This window comes from Rhopilema esculentum, chromosome 8 (genome assembly GCF_057945365.1).
Source record: "Rhopilema esculentum isolate cy_ngs chromosome 8, ASM5794536v1, whole genome shotgun sequence".
Classification (NCBI taxonomy): domain Eukaryota; kingdom Metazoa; phylum Cnidaria; class Scyphozoa; order Rhizostomeae; family Rhizostomatidae; genus Rhopilema; species Rhopilema esculentum.
Genome location: NC_142822.1, coordinates 8,826,304 through 8,843,366, shown reverse-complemented (window position 1 = coordinate 8,843,366; position 17,063 = coordinate 8,826,304). Strand labels below are relative to the sequence as shown.

The 17,063-nt window shown below is 36.8% G+C and overlaps 2 protein-coding genes across 6 annotated transcripts in view; both read left to right on the top strand.

Annotated features, from left to right (window-relative positions):
• LOC135694340 (major facilitator superfamily domain-containing protein 8) overlaps positions 1 to 1,125 on the top strand; it is a 36,394-nt gene extending 35,269 nt beyond the window's left edge. For all 3 annotated transcript variants that reach the window (XM_089109767.1, XM_065213027.2, XM_065213028.2), the window contains exons 11-12: positions 156 to 352; positions 878 to 1,125. In XM_089109767.1, the coding sequence (XP_088965893.1) occupies positions 156 to 352; positions 878 to 1,090 (410 nt within the window). In that variant the 3' untranslated portion in view covers positions 1,091 to 1,125. The remainder of the gene's footprint in view (positions 1 to 155; positions 353 to 877) is intronic.
• An 877-nt stretch (positions 1,126 to 2,002) lies between these two features.
• Positions 2,003 to 17,054, top strand: LOC135694339 (major facilitator superfamily domain-containing protein 8-like). Of its 3 annotated transcripts, none has more exons than XM_089109764.1 (12): positions 2,003 to 3,463; positions 6,978 to 7,059; positions 7,452 to 7,567; positions 8,057 to 8,100; positions 8,727 to 8,970; positions 9,612 to 9,725; positions 10,332 to 10,502; positions 10,871 to 10,958; positions 12,078 to 12,212; positions 13,028 to 13,131; positions 13,327 to 13,523; positions 16,250 to 17,054. In XM_089109764.1, exons 2-12 carry the CDS (start codon positions 7,007 to 7,009, stop codon positions 16,487 to 16,489), a joined length of 1,506 nt encoding a protein of 501 aa, XP_088965890.1. In that variant the 5' UTR covers positions 2,003 to 3,463; positions 6,978 to 7,006; the 3' UTR covers positions 16,490 to 17,054. The 3 variants fall into 3 exon arrangements, with proteins under 3 accessions (XP_088965890.1, XP_088965892.1, XP_088965891.1); XM_089109765.1 differs by lacking the exon at positions 16,250 to 17,054 and adding an exon at positions 15,839 to 16,105 and having other exon boundaries at positions 2,012 to 3,463; XM_089109766.1 differs by lacking the exons at positions 13,327 to 13,523; positions 16,250 to 17,054 and adding an exon at positions 15,839 to 16,105 and having other exon boundaries at positions 2,007 to 3,463.
• The last annotated feature ends 9 nt before the right edge of the window (positions 17,055 to 17,063 follow it).

Below are 17,063 nucleotides of genomic sequence, written 5' to 3'. Positions count from 1 at the left end.
TACAAAGAAGTTACTATAATATTAGTATTTCTAACTTATGAAATTACTTACCACTTTAAACAAACATATGCGCTACATTTTACGATATGAATTTTTGGAGCGTTTGTTCTATTCTTTTTCTGTAGATCTAGACAAATTTTGGTTTTTCTTTTCAGAGGTAGTTATTGTTGGAAATGTTCCAAAGATAATACTGTCTCTCGGTTGCCCAATCAAGTACAATTGGTGCAAAACCACGCCCAAGATACACCCAATTCAATTTGCTGTTGGGATATTCCTTGGATTCGTTGGCTTTGTTATGCCCCAGATTATCATCAATCTACTATACTCGAAAATAATTGGACCAAGGAAACAGGTGAGACGGAACTATATTTAGCTTATTCAAGAAAATATTCTTTAAAACACTAACAAACGTGTCTGGCAGCATCAAAATGTATTGGTCAAAGAACCATGCAATTAGCAATAGCAGAAAAGGGCGACTTCCTGAAAAATGGTTTCATATTCATTTTTGAAGACGTTACAGTGCTTCATATTCATTTAGCTTACTTTCATAAAGGATATATACTACAGTTTGGCAATTATTAGGAGGGCACTGTATTTATCGGCTGCATTGTTTAAACTAAATACCGATGACATCATGATATCATATGGTATCATAACGTATTTACTTCAATACATTACTGCGCAAGTCTTCATTTCATACCCTATTATTCAGCCGTTCCTTAAAAATTTAGACCAATATTGAATGATAGCGTGCAGTATCGTGTAAACGGGCCCTTGCATTGATAGAAGAAAAATTTCAGGTATCACTTCAGAGACCCTTTTCCTTACAAAATTACAAAGTTTCTCATCTCATATCAATTGTTTTATTTTTAATTAGGGTTTGTACATGGCCTTCTTCAGCTGTGCTGGCTCACTTGGAGATTTTGCCGGACCACTGGTAACGACTTCATTGTATGCACATTTTGGACCCAGAGGATTGTTTCTTTGTGCAGCGATTGTAAACTTAATTACTGCTACGATGATTGCAGGTTTTCAAACAATATTAGTTCCATTCGAAGAATATATCAAAGTACCTATCGCTGATGAATGATAATTTTAGTATATAAAACAATATCATTGGGTTATTTTTTTTTAGAGTCCAAATCATGCACTGTCTATGTAAAGATTTGACTTACCTGAGTCTCAAAAATGTCAAACTTTGAAAGCTAATTATTTTTGGGCTATTTTTCAGGAAAACCAGATCTAAAAGGCAAATATTGTTTTCCATCTACTTTTTTTGGAACGTTTTCTGAACTCTGTATAAAATGCGGATGACCATCCTACACGGTCTGAAGTTTCATCTTGAACATATGTATTACATTTGTCTTTTTGTTGTAAGTCTAAAATATTCTTAGGTTAGAACGTATGGAAAAAATCTGCAAACATTGCTAAATATTTAAGCTTATACAACCAGGGGCGAATCTCCACTATGAAGCTTAGATGCCCGACGAAAGGGCGTGTCATGCTAGATGAAAGGGCGTGTCATGATTGAACATCCTTGTTAGGGCACATCGCCTCAAGGGTTGAAAACATCGGTGACCCCGAAACAGGGTCACTAAGTATGTCACTAAGTATAATACCCCTTATTTCATTTGGCCTTTTTTCTTGCAGTTGTCATTTTAGTAATACAACAATACATTATTACATGGTGATAATTGTCATTTTGCTATCGACTGTTTTCAGAAGAAAATCTCCTTTGACCCCAAGAAAGAATCATCACGTTACTTTTCAGATTTTTTACATTTTCCGACCCTCCCCCCACTTACTAGGACCCCCCGCTCATTTATTATTTGAAAAATTTCTGTGCAACACCCCCCCCCCCCCCCTCCCATCTATCAAGACCCTCCCTTTTTTAAGGACCTTAGAGTACGCAGACAACAATGTTTCAACAAAAAAGAGCTTCAGCTGCATTTTCTGAGTTTCATTTTCAATTTTCGGTTGCTCCGGAAGCAATTTCAACATTTTTAGACACCCAAGCACAAAGTACGTATCTCTAAATTCACCATAACAAAATCCCTCAAGCAAATAAAAGCTTTTTTTGGAAATATTTTACAGGTAGACCTATCATCAAAGCTCAATTTTCGTGTTTTCATAATCATGGATACTGTTCAGAAATAGAAGGCATTCGAAAGTTTTTTGCGATTCATTTCTTACTTACAATTCCTCGATAAATTTTCTATAATTTCCCGCTTGAACTGTCGGCTTAAACTTTCTGTTACTTGTTACAGCTATTTGAAATTTTTTAGTTACAAAACTTTGGCGGCTGTACGGCCATTATTTGGTGAGGGGTGCAATAATATAAGTGAATTTTGGAGCATATCTCCTTATGAATATATGATGAAAGTTTGATACATTTGGAAAAGAAAATGTTGCTTGATTTTTCTCAACAACTTATTTCGAGATGGCATATCCTTCATGCTTTGATTTATGATGCTTCTAAAATTGTCAGTGTTCCATGGGCTCCAACGCATGATGAAAAGTGGGGGAGGAGGGACAAGGGAAAATTTAGCAATCATAACAAAAGATTTTGAAAAAGATCTCGTGTTTTGCAAAAAGTGGGGGGAGGGCATGCCCTGTGTTCATTTTCTCCTTGCATCAAACCAATTTTCTCTCCGTCTATACTTTCGCTGTCGATCAATACTTCAGACTCTACGTCCGCATTTCGAGGCGAAGATAAAAATGTGCACGTCGAGCTCGAGACGAAAGCGCTGATCAGTGGACGAAAGACAGAAATGTATACATGTTGCTGTTGCTTGCCTCGTTTCTGTTTTGTTTTCCCAACTGGGCGGAGATTTTAAAGAAGGTTGGGGGGGGGAGACCATAAATTCAAAAACCAAGCTAGGGTAAAAAGTAGCAATAAAAGTGCGACCTAAAGAAAATTTCCCGATTTGCCCGATAGACATACTGGCAGCCATAAATTTTCCCGGCAAAATCTGCTTCTTTGAAGATTGGGGGGGGATGCAGCACCCCCCATACCCCCAGTAGTTTCGCACCTGTATGCAAAAAAATTTTCTTCAGATTGGGACATAATCTCTCAGCTTTTTCTTCCTAACATTTCTTAAAATTTCAGTAAATCAAAACTCCTTGCAGGCTCCCAATAATTTTATGAAGTGATGCCTAATCTGGACATTTACCGCCAAGCCCGAAATTGCATAAGTACTGATAAAAAAATGAACAAATACCCACATTGATAACTTTTGACAGAACCATGTACGTTTTAGGGTTTGTGGCTATATATTTGCACACCATTGCCAAGCCATGGTAATTCATAATGGGATTTATTGCATGCTTTCACTGACGGTCGCTGAATACATTGTTACGTAAATTATATGGCTAGAAACAATTCTCCCTGTTAGTGCTTTTTTGTTCTACCATCGCATTGCTACTGTCAAAAGAGACGGTTCCTGTCTTGAGGATGGTATCGGTAAGTCTGTTTATTGAAAATATTGTTAACTCTATCAAACGATTTTGTATTTGCAAACTCTCGACTTAAATGTTCATTTTGCAGCACGGTAATCTATTAGACCTTCATAGAAGCATTAATCAAGGCCACTCACAGCAAATTCTTTGCGCGAAGGCAGTAGTCGAACAAAGATAAGGGTTTCAAAATACAAATCAACGCCCAAAACCTCGTTAAATGGAATTACTGCAAAGAATATAAGCAGTTACTCATCAAGAATGTTGCGGAGGTGAACCCTTCTGTAACCGTTTTTGGAAGAAGTTACACAATGTTCAAAACTTTGGGAAAGCAACGCAGATTAACCAGTTAATTTCAAACTTGCATTGTCAGGGAACGTTTCAGTTCCAATTATTTTTGTGTGTCAGACGAAAAAGCTTTAAGTAGTAGGTTGTGAAATGTTTGCTTTTTCAAAGCCATTTACCTTGTACTACACGCATTTTTATAAGAAACAGGTTATAAGAAACGGTAGGCTCAAATTTCGAAGTTAAGGAACAACCCTACCCAAATTTTGAAAAGCTAAGAAACTTTTATAATTTTCAGTTTCAATTTTCCGAGTTGACACTTTAAACAGTCTTGACATTGAATGTCACTGTATATTGCGACACTATACTTGACATGCAGTTTGCATTCATTCTCAGTAAATTGCACACTCAAGAAGGTTCCATTTAAAAACTGTTTTTGACTTCAACTTAACATTGAGCTTAACTGTTTATAGATCTCAACAGAGTTGGCATTCTAGAAAAACAAAATTTCTCGATCACTTTGTTAGTTTATCTCTGAATGTGAGTGAACTATTTACTTTACCTTGGAAGCACGTTTGAAAATTCATTACCTAAGAAATTTAAGAAATATGTAAGAAACTGTTGATAACAAAATGGCCAGAAAATTTAAGAAACTGCCTACCAGCACCAGACTTTACTTTCTTATAAAAAAATACGTGCAGTGAGATTTTTAATTAAAATTGAATTGAATTTGTTTTTCTTATTATTACCAGCTAACAGTGGCGTGTTGGCAGGGGGCAAGAGGGAAATTCCCCCCCCCCCCCGGCTGATCAAATATCAGTGCGCCGAAATGAAATTTCACGTAGAAAGGCCGTCCAAGCCAAATAGCTAGCAAGCAACGACAATTTACATAAAAGAACCCAACAATACTTAAGGCGGCCATTGTATAACAATCCACGATAAGGCCTTCGAAGATTACAAGAATCACCTTGCAACACACCACCTCTTCTTTCTTACTAACTTTAATGCGCTTAACAACGATCGTCAAACACCATCTCAAGATCCCATGCTAAATCTAAATTATTTTTGTACAAATTAGATACCAGGAGCCTACTGAGGGGGGGGGGAATTGCGGGGTGCTTTTGAGGAGCCCGCCGATAATTTTGGGTTTGGCAATAAAAGTTCAGATTTGGTACCACTTCATAAAATTTTTGGGAGCCTGCAAGGAGTTTCGATTCACTAAAATTTTAAGAAATGTTAGGAAGAAAAGGCTGAGAGATTATGTCCCAATCTGAAGAAAATTATATTGCATAAGCTTAAATATTTAACAACGACGCCAAAAAATCGACTAAAAAATCTTCTGTAGAAGATTTCCAAAAAGCTTAGAGATATAGCGTGATCTGGCTGCATTTTTAGCCTCGAAGCTTCAAAAAAAATCAGCGAGCTGCTGTCATATTATAGAAATTCCCTTTCAAAGATCTCCAGCTTAGCAAAAGTTGACCGAAGAACTCTCCAAGAACTGTTTTTGTTCAGGGACGGCGCCACGTGGGGGCATTTGGTGTGGCTGAAGCTCCCTTGCTTTTTAAGAGATGAAAATTTTGACCATCTCTTTTATTATTTTAAAAACAGAGTATAAAAAAAAAGAGAACAAACAGTTTATATACTGCTTCATTATTTTAATCTAATTACTAACTTATTTAGGTATATTTTTACTATTTCTCTATTATTTGCATCAATTCAATAGATAACTTTTTCTATCACTGCATTGTCCGCATTTTGGATGTGTAAACATGGCCTACTGAAAATACTTGAAACAAAAAAATTATTCTGTTCAAGAATCAAAATTCTCTCAACCAATGCAGCAGCTTCTTGTTATTCACATCGATGTGCACTCTGAACCAAATTTGACCCTTTTCTTCTTCCCCAACGTCTGTCAAAAGAGTTTTAACATTACTCCTCCCCTCCCAAATTTCCATTTTCCATAACTCAATTTATTTTAACTCAATTCGCGCGCTCGATTTATTACCAAAAAGGTGGCGGCGATCAACAGCAGACTCATGATTTCACGGAGACTCAAGCTCTTGCTTCCGTTATGTCTATGTTCGAGATGGAATCAAATGATTGTGAAAGATATTTTCATTGTGAAATAGCTGTAAACAAGTTAAAACCTTTGCACTTAAATATTGAGCATACCTATATGCATAAAAACAAACCAACATGCGAGGGGAAGGTATAGATAGCTGTGAGCCTATGCAATCAAATCAACTTGATAGGATATGTGGCAACATATAATTTTTTGCCTTGCTCTTTATATGACCTTAGGCCAGCGCCAGTGTTCCACAAACAGGGTTCGTTTCTGACAAGATCTATGAAACACTCGGTGTCCAACTCGATGCTTCCCCCTACAGCCTAGTCGATATCGACGTAAGCAGTTGGATCATTACTTAAACTGGTATCTTCTTGAGTGAATAATGTTTCATTCGCAAAATTCTCTGCGCTTAGACCAGCAGGATTGGCTGCGAGAAGAAGCTGCGCCATTCTTATTTACGACGCCATGTTGACTGTCATCTGAAAACTTTTTATTGTTTTTGTGTTGGACAGACTCATCTTGGCGCGGTTTTCAAGGATTTTGATTGGCTAGAGATAATCCTGTCAGGTGATCGATCACAAAAAGTAAAATGGACTTCTATTTTTTTGTGCGAACTCGCGCTTCAACTGAGCGCATAAAAACATCGTTGCACGCATGCACATTCATGTAAGCGATCGCAAAAAGACAAAAATCACTGAGTGGGAATCAGCCTTCATAAAAGTTAGGTGTAGAATTGTATTTCTTTAATGACATATTGAATAAAAAGAGCCCCCCATTATCAATGTCATTGGCATGAAATGATGAGATAATTTGTTATATTTGTGCAATTTAGTATGTTCATGTTTTGAGTGAATTTGGTAAATGTTTACTTGGACGTGTTTTTCGAGAAGGACAAGGTTTTTCAACGAGCAACTTTGCACTAACCAATCAGAAGTTTTCCTCCGAAAATGAAACGTTGACATTGGCAGTGAATTTCAAATTGATGGAATTTGCATGCGTCAATTTTGTATCATGTTTATGCGAAGACTACGTTAGCTTTCCGTAGATGTTGCAGCTATTTACTTTTCAAAATATTGTCCGATAGATTTTGAATTAGGTGCTTTATGGGAACTATAACCTCCCTGAACTACATTGTCTATGCTAAAGGGTCTGTTTCCTCAATTTGTAGATAAACTGAAAAGAAAAATTTGGAAAAGAATGGGATTTGATGGCTCAAATATGGAGAAGAAAATGCTCCTTAACAAGACAAGGTAATTTGACAAATTTAAATGGAAATTTATGGATTATGGTTCACAAAAATTGGCATTGTGATTTCTAACCTCTTCTTTTCTACAAACTGTAAAATAGTTTTTCTTTTGCCCATCCCCTTTTCAGAAAAACAAATGATTTTATTTTTCACATAACTTTGAACATGAAAATCACGCAAATACCACTGCTTTTTAAACAAAAAAATGTTGACCTGACTTACACCTCAGAAACAAGTTAGAGAAAATTGTCTGCTAGTTAAAAAGCCCGCGGCATCTATATAGGCCACCTGAGTGGAAAGTCTTACGCTGCACAGGCGCATTTCACCTTTTTGCTATTGGCTTGTTTTGATTTTCATTGTCACGTGCTACGTGAAACTGGGTGAAATGTATTGCAGGGACAGTGTGGGAAACGAAACAAAACATGATGATCAACACGAGACGCCTGCTGATTACGAATCAAGATGGAGGACAATCAGAATCGTTTACTTAACTATGGCACTCTCTGCAATGGGTAAATTAAATTGAATTGAATTTTATTTTTCAAGTTGAAGTATTTATGGTGTACCCCAATACAGTACTGATTCCACTATACATACATTAAGTCCTTGTAAAATATTGTTCGAAAACCTCTGCTTGAAATTTTTGAAAAAAGCTATATGTTTTCAAATCTGTATTTTTGATCTGTTAGTTGGTAATATTTGCCTATTTTCGATCAACTGTTGCATTTTGCTTAAAAATGATATATGACGTTTCTATTCAGAGATATTGTAATCACTACAAAGATTGATTGACACGGGCGGGAAAGGGTGCTATGTCTCAGAAAAAAGATCGCTGAAATTCGTAGGCACATGTCCCGGTTGAAACGTCCCTGCATTTAGGTTTCTTGCATGCATGTAATTAGACACATGTTCACAATAATATAATCCTCAACAGCACATTAATTTTGAATCTTCCATCTTATCCTTGCACAAATATTTCAACTATATTTCTCCTTATTTAGAATTTTCAATCATTTTACCATCAGTTTGGCCTTATCTGCAAAAGGTAAATTTCCTCATTTTTCCATAATCTATTGCATTAGTTTCTACATAGTGGGTGCCCGAGTCCCAATAATTTAGTTTTAAAAATATGTGAAATTTTTATCAAGTTAGTGTATTTCTTAGGGCTTTGGTAAGGCGCATTAAATGATTATTTAGGGGCTAAGCCATCCAGTCTCTCCCTTCGATGGTACTCATAATATGTCATATTTTCACAATTCCTCTGGCCATCAACGATTGATAGTAATGTCCCAGATTTTCGAATTTACAAAGTTATTCAACAATAGAGGCCAACGTCTTTCGCATCGCTCTCACCACAACTCCCCTCCCCCCCCCCCATTCGCAAAAGGTAAATTTCCTGTGATACGCCAACGATACCCTGGGCGTCAGAGCCTCAAACTGTCAAATGATGAAGAAGAGGGGAAAGGAATTTGCGAAGGAGGATGGGAAAGTAACGATGATTCCATAGCCTCCGCCACCAAGGATACGCCAACGAATGCATGTTCAATCTAGGACGTAGTACGTAGAATGTAACATACAGTGGATTGTAGGACGTGGCATACTGGACTTAGATTGTACAACGTATCATAAATTATGAATGCATTTAAACAAATATCTGCTTCAATTTTGTAGGTTGACCAAGAAGTCAATGCTCAGTTTCTGGGTTTGGTAGTTAGTGGTTACAGCATTTTTCAGGTTATTGGTGCCATTATGTTTGGTGCTTGGTGCCAGTACCGTCCAGCTATCAAGCCACTGTTGGCAAGCGCTTCTCTTCGCTTTATTGGGAATGTCTTATACGTATGTGCAGAAAACTTTCCTGGTTTTGATGGGAAAATGCTGATACTATTTGCAAGGCTCATTGTTGGTTTTTCAGCAGGTAAAATTCAACCTCGATCATATCTTTGTTATTTCTGATCTGAGAATTTATCTGTAGTAGAACAGCAAATTGGTAGTTACTTTGTCAATATTTTGATTCAAATGCTAACCTACACTTATTGCAGGTATACTACTGCGCAGCATTTAATAGAATGCCATTGAAGATCACACCCAACAAAAATTCAGCTTCAATCTTGCCCATCTGATGTTCCTTCGATAAACACCACTACCGTAAATCCTCAAATTAGCCTTGGGGGCTTATATATTTTTTATATTTTTGGATGGGGGCTTATTCGAGGGGGGCTTATACAAGGGGGGAGGGCTTATAAAATCCTTGTTAACATTTAGAAGACATTACCAAAAGACCTCGTTTATTTTAGTAGGAATTTCTTTATGAGAATTCAATTGAATGCTACCAAAAGTGTGAATTTGCTGTGGTAATTCAATAAAACGCCAACCTCAGTTGGCAAAAAACATCAAATTGAGGGGTCCAATTCGAGAATTTACGGTAGCAGTGGGGGCTTATTCGAGGGGGGGGGGGGCTTATTGACAATTTGTAATTCTAGGGTGGGGGTTTAATCGAGGGGGGCTTTTTCGAGGGGGGGAGGCAATTCGAGGATTTACGAGTATGTATTTTCCCAGGAGATATAGCTGTTTGTCGCGCTGTGACATCCCAGTCAACTGCAAAAAACGAGAAGAACAATGCATTGAAAGTCATGGTTGCAGTGAAAGAATTTGGAGCTGCAATGGGTCCAGGTGGGTTTCTCTGTGAATGTTATTTTTAGATCTACCGAATTTTGAAGCTAATTTCAAATGAAATCCTCTAAGCTGAATCAAACATCGCTTTATTCCACTCATCAGAATATTAAGCTTTTTAAGGGGACTTTTTAATGATTGGCTTTCTATACGCTGGGTACCAGAGCCTAATAATAAGGATAAAGTATTGTAGACAGCTGCACTGGCAAAGGAGTGGATGCGGAGAAGGGAAAGGAATTCCAATCCTTGCTCAAACAATTTTTCTGTGACTTGTTTTTATTTCTGAGATATTCTATTTCTGAATATGTGAGACGCTGGTACCAATGGTAGTTTTGCTCGCTCAGCCAAGTAAGATATCAAGCGTTAGTGATGACTTCACCGCCCTATAAATACTACGGAGACCGAACGGCTAAATGCTTTTAAACAACATCTACTAGGGAATGGTATATGCTATTAATATACGAAAGCATTCCAATTAGGCGACGAAGTTGTTGTTTCTGCGATTTGACAGGGATCTAGATTGGATAAAACTAGGAACAAAATCCTTTTTGCGCTTTCGATTTAATCAAGGCAAGAAAGCTAATTACCGAGCTTCTCATTTTTCAGCTCTACAAGCTGTAGCCGTACCCCTGCTGGGTAAAGGCCTACATTATTCGTTTGTGAATATTGACATTTTCAACATTGCTGGATGGATCGGAATAGTGATGGCAGTTTTCAGAATAATCATCACTGTTATCTGGTTCAAAGAACACAACATTGATGTAAAAGATAACACAGGCAATATCTCATATCCTTTTCCTTTTCATATCACGCAGTATAATATATCTAGCTACTCACAAATATATAAAGTAGGTAAGAATGCTCGCATGGCATAAAGGGCCCATTTTTATCACGCAATGAATTTTTGTAAATCGTGAAAACAAATGAAGAAATAGACCATAAATGTTTTGCTTTGTTTCAATCATTTATTGAAAAAGGGACTTCTGAGTTTAGTAAAGATAAATCTTATTGAAGGTAAATCTTATTTCTGTACACTTTCTTAAAACAAAACTGATTTAAGGAAGTGGGATCGCTAAAAAGAGTGTGTATCTCTGTATCGCGTAGTTGTATTTAACAGGGTAAAAAATTCTGTGTTTCAATTCTAGGTGATCTTCCAAAGCCGAACCTGCGTGCTGCTTTGGTTACAACAATCGTCTTTTTTGTCCTTTATTGTGATGTTTCGATTATTGAAACGTAAGCTGAAGTTAATATCCAACTAATTAAAATTTCAATTTTACCATTCTGGTATCATAAGAAATGGGTGTACAAGCGTTGTGACAAAGTCAAAGAAAGACAAAAAGATCGTGAGAGAGGGTGGGTCATATAAGAAAAATAGATGCGAATTGACGGTGCAGGGAAAAGGGGGCTAGAAAATGAATAAGAGGTTCGGGTGCCAAAATTAATGTAGAGGTCAGTAAAAGATGCAAAAAAGGACAAGAGTAGAGAAAACCATTTGCATGTGAGAAGCAAACTCCATCTATTCACATAGATTGGAAAGTATTCCATCAATGTAAACGGCTTCCAAAACTACCTTATTCGCCCAATGTTGTTCAAATTTTCGTCACTTTTGTAAGATGCATTCAAGATATGCTGATCTTTGGCCAAATCTCAATTTGTTGCCTTTTTCTCTTGTTTAAAACACTGCAAGTTCTATTTCTGTAACCGTGTTTTGATCGATGGTCGATTTTGATGTAACCGTTTCATCCTGTTCAATAGCACCCCAGCAGTGCGTCTTACAAAAGAGGTACAAAATTTGATTGATAAGATTTTGATATTTCTTAAAATTGGGGGCATAATCTTAGTAGATATAAGCTAACACAACATAAGATACCTGTGATATTTTTTGGTATTTCGTGTCATTTATAATTATACAGAGTTAAGGTGGTTGCCCCCCCCCCACAATATTTTGGTCAAAAGACAATGACCTTTTGTTCTAAACCCATGGGGGCAATGTGAAGTCATCCATCTTCCATCCGCTCCTGATTGTGTGTGTGATATTGTGTTAATTTGTATTTGTTTTTAGTTTTATCAAGGAATACTGAGACCCTGCTGTCAGGGAATACTGAGACCCTTTGCTACATAACACTGTTTATATAGGTCTTATTTTACTGAATTTCACTGTATTGTATAATTCTTACTTAGAAGTAAAGAAATCATTATTAAGTTTCATTTATCTCCAAAAATTTCACGGCCATTGCATTACACTTAGCTTATAATTGTTTTATTCTCGCTTATGGAAGATAATGCGTGTATTTATTTTATTCAATCATTTGAATATTTAGTGGTCATTGCTTCTTTTTCGATCATCCCCAGTATGACAAGCCCATTGCTCGGAGACGAGTTTGCCCTGCGAAAAGACGAAGCAGTTCTGTACGCAGGGATAACCCTGTCTTCATTAAGTATTATCATCTTGGCAGTTTATATCATCATAAGACGTACACAAAACAGGTTCATATCCTTTAGTTATTGTCTTATTCCTTAACCTCATCATAGGAAAAGCTATTTATATATTACCCTGGGTGCCAGAGCCTTCGAAATTCCTTCCCCCGTTCTTCATCCTTCCCCCGTTCTTCATCCTTCCCCCGCTTTTCATCCTTCTCCCGTTCTTCATCCTTTGACTCTCTGAGGCTCTGGCACCCAGGGTAGTTATATACGGACTATCATAGGGATGTCAAAAGCATGTCAAACTAGGATGGGCCTATGGGAGAGAGAGTTACAATATTTGGCAAAAAAAGGGTCCGTTCCAAACGTTCTTCAAAGGACCTTTTAAGAAAGGATGGGGAAACCTTCCCTAAGTACTGATGTCCTATTTTGGCTAGGAATTTGAAACATGCCAGTTATACGTTCCCTTATATTTAATGGATATTTATTTCCTAAACTTAGATCACACATTTCATATTTTCTACAAACAAATTGTAAAGATTCCTTAAATCTAGAATCTAAACAATTTTTTAATTCTAACAAAGTGACATACTAAACCAGTTGAAACAAATTTTACTGATGTCTTTCGTTTTTTGTTGGCAACAAGACAAGAAATTGTGCGTTTGGTAAATTGGTTACATAAACTTGTTTCTCTGAAAAATTTTCTTCACAAAAGCTCTTTTTTTGTTTTTTTGTTAAAATACTAAAGTTATGTTTTTGAGCAAGTTTGCCCAAACTTACAACAAATTTTCTAAACTTTTGGTGCTGGCAACAGAAAATCGGCTGCTTATGTCCTTAAACTGACATTTATACACAGATTTGAAATAATTTGCCTTTTTCAGATTCAGCGAAAGGACAATTCTTTTGACCGGGAGTTTCATAACGCTTGTGGCATTTGTTGTCCTTCTGCCTTGGGGAAGTGAGCGCCCTATACTTCAATCGAAAGGTACGTTTACGACAGTGGTAAGACAATATCACCAACATTTTAAGATGTTCAGTTTGTTTTGTTATTTTTGAATTAATTCTTTGTTTGCAAATTAGTTACTATTTCGTTATTGATTGCAAACTTACAAAACTCAAATCTCATTTTATGGTGTACATTTGTGCAATGCTTACTTGCAATTGCTCCTGGATATCTTAGATTCAATTGTGGTTGGAAATTTCTCAAAGATAATATTGTCACCCGGTTGCCCAATCAAGTACCATTGGTGCAAAACCACGCCCAAGATACGCCCAATTCAAATTGCTATTGGGGTTTTCTTTGCGTTTGTTGGCTATGCTATGTCCCGGATTGTCAGTAATCTACTTTATTCAAAAATAATTGGGCCAAGGAAACAGGTGAGACAGCACTATATTTGTCTTATTCAAGAAGGTTATTTTTTATAACACTCTAAAATGTGTCTGGTATCATCAAAATGTATTGGTCAAGGAACCATGCAATCAGCATTAGCAGGGACGGGCCACTTCCAGAAAAAATGACACAGGGGGATCTAGTAATAGAAAGGCATAATGGTACTAATATCGAAATTCAAAAAAGCCCATTTACTATCTGTATCTAAATTCTATCAGATTCTATCGTCCAAATTGATGAGCGTATTTATTTTATATTATATCATATTCATCAACGGCATCATGCTCACTGAATGGCCAATACGCTTTGAAATCGTACCGTTTTTGTCACAATCCTGTACTTCTTTATTCCTTACCGTATTTATCAACGGCTCCATGAATCCTGAAGGATCCTGAAGGCCATTACGTTATGACATCACACCGCTTTCATTTCAATAAGTTAACGAGTTCGTCTTTATTCCATTCGTATTTATCGGCGGCGTCGTGTACACTGAAGGCCAACACGTTATGGCATCACACCGCTTTCATCTCAATAAGTTAACGAGTACGTCTTTATTCCATTCGTATTTATCAGCGGCGTCGTGTACACTGAAGGCCAATACGTCATGGCATCACACCGCTTTCATCTCAATAAGTTAACGAGTTCGTCTTTATTCCATTCATATTTATCAGCGGCGTCGTGTACACTGAAGGCCATCACGTTTTGATATCACACCGCTTTCATCTCAATAAGTTAATACGTCTTTATTCCATTCGTATTTATCAGCCGCGTCGTGTACACTGAAGGCCAACACGTTATGGCATCACACCGCTTTCATCTCAATAAGTTAACGAGTACGTCTTTATTCCATTCGTATTTATCAGCGGCGTCGTGTACACTGAAGGCCAACACGTTATGGCATCACACCGCTTTCATCTCAATAAGTTAACGAGTTCGTCTTTATTCCATTCATATTTATCAGCGGCGTCGTGTACACTGAAGGCCATCACGTTTTGATATCACACCGCTTTCATCTCAATAAGTTAATGTGTACGTCTTTATTCCATTCGTATTTATCAGCCACGTCGAGAACACTGAAGGCCAATACGTTATGATATCACACCGCTTTCATCTCAATAAGTTAATGTGTACGTCTTTATTCCATTCGTATTTATCAGCGGCGTCGAGAACACTGAAGGCCAATACGTTATGATATCACACCGCTTTCATCTCAATAAGTTAACGAGTTCGTCTTTATTCCATTCGTATTTATAGGCGGCGTTGTGTATACTGAAGGCCAATACGTTATGGCATCACACAGCTTTCATCTCAATAAGTTAACGAGAACGTCTTTATTCCATTCGTATTTATCAGCGGCGTCGTGAACACTGAAGGCCAATACGTTATGATATCATACTGTATTCACCTCAATACGTTACTGCGCAAGTCTTCATTACATACCCTATTCTTCAGCCGTTCAGAAGAAAGGCAGACCAATATTGTATGATAGCGTGCAGTATCTTGTAAATTGACCCTTACGTCAAAAGACAAAAAATAGCCCAATTGACCATCTGTATCTAAATTCTATCAGATTCCATCGAAAACAAGATGCTGCTTTTTTCTTATACCATATTGGTGAGCATGTTTCTATATACCATATTCACCAGCAACATCACTGAAAGCCAAAACGCTTTTACATCGTACCGTTCTCATCTCAATCCGCTATCGTGTACATCTCTATTCTATACCGTATTTATCAGCGGCATTGTGTACACTGAAGGCCAATACGATATGATATCACACTGCTTTCACCTCAATACATTATCGTGAACACCTCATTTTTTAACCGTATCCATTAGCAGACCAAAATCCAATACGTTATGATACCGTTACCTACTCACTTGAATACGTTTTCATGAACGTCTTGATTTCACACCTATTTACCAGCGGTAACGCGTAAAGAGAAGACAGCTAATATGTTATTATTTCGCTCAGTATTCGTTCAAATATGTTATCATGCACGTCTCACTGTATCTATCAAATGTATTGTGTAAACAAAAGACCAACCCATAACTTACGATATCATACTGTATTCACTTCCATACGTTACCGCAAAAGTCTTCATTTCTCAACCTCCTTCAGCCGTTCCTTAAAAATTCAGACCAATATTGAATGATAGCGTGCAGTATCGTGCAAAATGGCCCTTGCATTGATAGAAGAAAATGTCAAGAATCACTTTAGAGCTCCTTTTCCTTACAAAATTACAAAGTATCTGAATGATTTAAATTTTTTAACTCATCTCAATTGTCTGATCTTTGATTAGGGTTTGTACATGGCCTTCTTCAGCTGTGCTGGCTCACTTGGAGATTTTGCCGGACCACTGCTAACGACTTCATTGTATGCACATTTTGGACCCAGAGGATTGTTTCTTTGTGCAGCGATTGTAAACTTAATTACTGCTACGATGCTTGCAGGTTTTCAAACAATATTAGTTCCATTCGAAGAATATGTTAAAGTACCTAGCGCTAATGAATGATAATTTTAGTATATAAAACAATATCATTGGGTTATAATTTTTTAGAGTCTAAATCATGCACTGTCTATGTAAAGATTTGACTTACCTGAGTTTTAGAAATGTCAAACTTTGAGAGCTAATTATTTTTGGGCTATTTCTTGGGAAAACCAGAACTAAAAGGCAAATATTGTCTTCCATTACCCTTTTCTGGAACATCAGGGTTTGTACATGGCCTTCTTCAGCTGTGCTGGCTCACTTGGAGATTTTGCCGGACCACTGTTAACGACTTCATTGTATGCACATTTTGGACCCAGAGGATTGTTTCTTTTTGCAGCGATTGTAAACTTGATAACTGCTACGATGCTTGCAGGTTTTCAAACAATATTAGTTCCATTTGAAGAATATGTTCAAAATCTATTGCCGATGAATGATATTTTTTGCATAAAAATTACAATTTGATTGTGTTTATAATTTTTTAGAGTCTAAATTATACACTGTCTATATAAAAGATTTGACTTACCTGAGTCTCAAAAATGTCAGCCTTTGAGAGCTTATTTCTTGAATAAAAAATAACAACAAGTATTTTTGGGCTATTTCTTGAAAAAAGCAGATCCGAAAATGAAACAATTGTCTTTCATTTACCTTACTGGGTTTCAAATGCAATATAACGTTTTATGAAACGATTTCTAAACTGTACATAAAATGCAGATGGCCATCCCACGCGAGCTGAAGTTTCATCTTAAACATATGTATAACATATATCTTGTAAGTCTTAAAGTTGAAAGTCTTAAAACATTCTTAAGTTAGAACGTATGGCAAAAATTGTAAACTAAGTTTTGATGGAAAAAAAGCGATATCTATGAAAATAATCCAGGAATAACAATAGGAAAGAAAATTTATTTATGGACTTTACCCCTTCTTCCTTGTGTGCATCAGTATTTTCTTAAATTTGACTTTTTTGTATTTTCCTGTTTTTAATTTTTGTGAAAAAGGATAGAATTTGGTTTCTTATTGTTTATGGGCACCTGGTTTT